This window comes from Triticum aestivum, chromosome 5A (genome assembly GCF_018294505.1).
Source record: "Triticum aestivum cultivar Chinese Spring chromosome 5A, IWGSC CS RefSeq v2.1, whole genome shotgun sequence".
Classification (NCBI taxonomy): domain Eukaryota; kingdom Viridiplantae; phylum Streptophyta; class Magnoliopsida; order Poales; family Poaceae; genus Triticum; species Triticum aestivum.
This window is the reverse complement of record NC_057806.1, coordinates 489,093,927-489,097,199: the sequence shown is the minus strand read 5'-3', so window position 1 is coordinate 489,097,199 and position 3,273 is coordinate 489,093,927. Positions and strand designations below refer to the sequence as shown.

The 3,273-nt window shown below is 36.8% G+C and overlaps 1 protein-coding gene across 1 annotated transcript in view; it reads left to right on the top strand.

Annotated features, from left to right (window-relative positions):
* The window catches only part of LOC123104267 (E3 ubiquitin ligase BIG BROTHER-related), a gene marked incomplete in the record, with an annotated part of 4,931 nt that extends 1,658 nt beyond the window's left edge, over positions 1 to 3,273 (top strand). Inside the window, 3 exon segments of the mRNA XM_044526051.1 lie at positions 2,020 to 2,059; positions 2,150 to 2,271; positions 2,358 to 3,273. Of these exon segments, the coding sequence (XP_044381986.1) occupies positions 2,020 to 2,059; positions 2,150 to 2,271; positions 2,358 to 2,427 (232 nt within the window).

The following is a 3,273-nucleotide window of genomic DNA, read 5'->3' as shown; positions in this document are numbered from 1 at the left end:
TGTTGACAAACTGCCATTTACTCAGACCAGCCTCTTCTTATTCTAACTAATGTTCCATGTATATGCTGTAGCTGAAATTTGTCACTGATGCTAAGTTTTTTTTGGTCTATGATTTATGGTTGAAGTTCTTTCCGATATAATCCTCACCCTGGCATTAGCTGTTCTACAGGAGGAAGACACTCCAATAGGTGCTCCTGTCTAGAGTTTGGAACCATTGGCTGAATGATACTACGGGCCTCTGAAAAACTATTTAAGATTGGTTTTCACTTTCACATTTTTGATGTTACTGCATGCCATTGGGAGCAAATTCCAGTTACAAGTGCCTGCAGCAAGTAGGGTATTGTTTTTTATTAGTAGGCGGATATGTGTTTACTCTATTGAGGCGGAGCATAGGAGACTATCCATTTTGCTACCGGAATCTCGGTATGTCTTTGCTCTCTTTTTCTATTTTTTCTTTCTTCCGATTAACTGCAATTCACGTCAATGAAACATGCCATCTTACTGTTCACATTCTATATTCTGGGTTGTGATATTGATGGGTTCTCTTTCTTTCGCAATACTACACGAGAATAGCATATTTAAGTTCAGATATGCACATGGCAGAAACATTTGCTTTTTAGTTTTCTGCAGTAATTACTGTGATGAAACATGCCATTTTATTCTCTTATGTTTGAGTCCAAATCAATTGTGAACATGCTACTTTCATACTTATCATGTACCGTGCTAGAAGGATCCAACCCAATTGTTTTTTTTACTCATGTAAAATGGAAGAGAAAATATTTTTTTGGTGGTTTTGATCACCTGGGAGGTTTACTCTAGGGTGAAAAGGCTCCATTTCTTTTTTCTGAGCCAAGTATCATATAAATTTGCTACCTACATGTTCAGTCGAATACTGAAAAGAATAAATTTATGGATTACTCCGACCTGAAAACCTTAAATCTTGCAAGAAATCTACATCACAGATCACACCGAAATCTTGATAGAGTTGCAAACTGCCATTTTCTTAGGTCAACCTTTTCCTGTTCTAGCTATAATGTTCCATGTATATACACTAGGTGAAATTAGGCATTTATGCTATTGACAACAAGACATATTTAACTACATCTTAAGATTTCAGACCCGTCGTAACTTCACTTGCACCCAACACCATGTATCATATATATAGTTATATACTCATAGAAATGAGTATACCACTAGACCATGTCAAACACAAATGCTTTGTTAAATTTCATTTTCTGTATTTATCATTTTTGTATGCAGAAGGAGTCATGTCGATTAGAATACAATCCAGCATATGCTCTTGCTGAGCATTTGGAATCATTGGCTTAATGAACTACTGTCCTCCCAATAACTATTTATGATTGGATTAGAGCTTTTATAAATTTTATATTACTGCTTCTGGAGCAAATTCTCATTTATAAATTTCCAAAAAAGGAGTTGTTTTTAATGGTAGACAGGGTGTCTCTTCACTCTCCTGAGGATGAGCATCTGAGATTATCCTGTTGGGATTATCGACCGGAATCTTGGTATGTGTTTGCTCGCTTCTTCTATAGGATTCCTTTAGATGAACCGACAGTGCACAACAATGTATAGAACAGATTCCAATTATCAATTATATCCCCCTGTTTCTATATCTAATTAATAATATTCTTTTTGCCAGGTTATTCTCTTCCTAAATAGCGCTACAAATTCCCGCAGCAACGCGCGGGGCATCATCTAGTTTCGTTAATGTGTGTGACATACAGTGTAGTACTTGCTTATTTCATTGAAGCAGTGACATAATTGCTTGGTAGAGCTAATTTATTCTCTGATATATTATGCTAAAAGTGGTAAATTTACCTCCTGCCATGTTTTCTCCGGGGATTGTGGCATGCACCTCCGGTTCGTCTAATTTATGCACGGAGAACTTTGTCTTTGTTCAAATTGTGGTACTGTGTTTTTGCTTACTTATTGAAACCAGCCAAATTTGACTGAGTAACCTACATTTACAAATCGGCATGTTATTGAAAAAACACAGGGTTCATGGCAAGAGATTGATCCAGATGAGTACTCATACGAGGCAAGTTGTTTTTGCTTTATTCCCTTTGGTGCCTGGGCTTGCATCTAAAGTTCAAAGATGCAATGCTAATGGTTCTAGTCATGATTTCAGGAATTAGTTGCATTGGGCGGAGTGGTTAGTACAGAAAGTAGAGGTCTCTCTGCTGATACACTTGCTTCCTTACCTTCAGTAACTTACAACACAAAAGACATGCAAGACGGCAACACAGAACAGTACGTTCAAATACTTATAAGTTTCATAGCCTTCCAATAATATATATTATTGAAGTGGCATGCTAACTTGTAATTATTGTTGGTAGATGTGTAATTTGTCACGTGGGATTGGAGGAAGGTGAATCCTTGGTTGCACTTCCCTACAAGCATTCATAATCATACCACCCTGACTGCATTAACCAGTCAAATAAATAAGGTACAGTGCCACTTTCGACTTAGTTATTGTTAGAACATATACAATAGTTCCCCATAGATGAGGATTGCCTATGTTATATTTTCATGGTATGAAGCATATCAGGCAATCACACCTGCGCCTGAATGAAAAATGTAAGGTTCCTTTGTACCTCTACTATACACCAACCGTCTATGCTTATTAATCTAGTCATCATCGTCTATGCTTATTAATCTGGTGACCTGAATAGAAAATGTAGGTTCCTTTGTACCTCTACTATGCACCATACGTCTATGCTTATTACTATACTTTATGCAGCTATGGCTTGCTGTAGCCTTATACCATTGTCTGAAATACACTTCTATGCGCATATCTCTCTAGAGCACTGTATGATCAAATATCTATGATTTAGTTTCATATATCCCCTTTTAAAAAGCTAGTTTCATAGTCCTTTTTCTGTCTTAAGTCAAGTAGAATATCATAAGTAGTGGGTGCTATTGAAAGAGGTATGCCATAGTAATTATAAGTAGTACATTTATTTTGGCCACAAAAGAGTTCAAGTAGTTGCTAGTGCTATAGTTTAAGTAGTTTTGTCATCCTGCTTTGGTTAAATGAAGATGGCACGATGAAAGAAAAAGAAAGGGAGGTTGCTTTGTTGTACTCGTTAGCATTTTCTTTCTCTGTTTGGGCTTCAGTTTCTTGAACAACATCACTGTCTACAAGTCACCTGTGGCATTTATAACCAGTCAAAATGTCACTGATTGCCAACACTCAATTATGCACCGAAAACAACAATCTTCTTTGTTATGTTTAGGGACGTGGCTATAGAA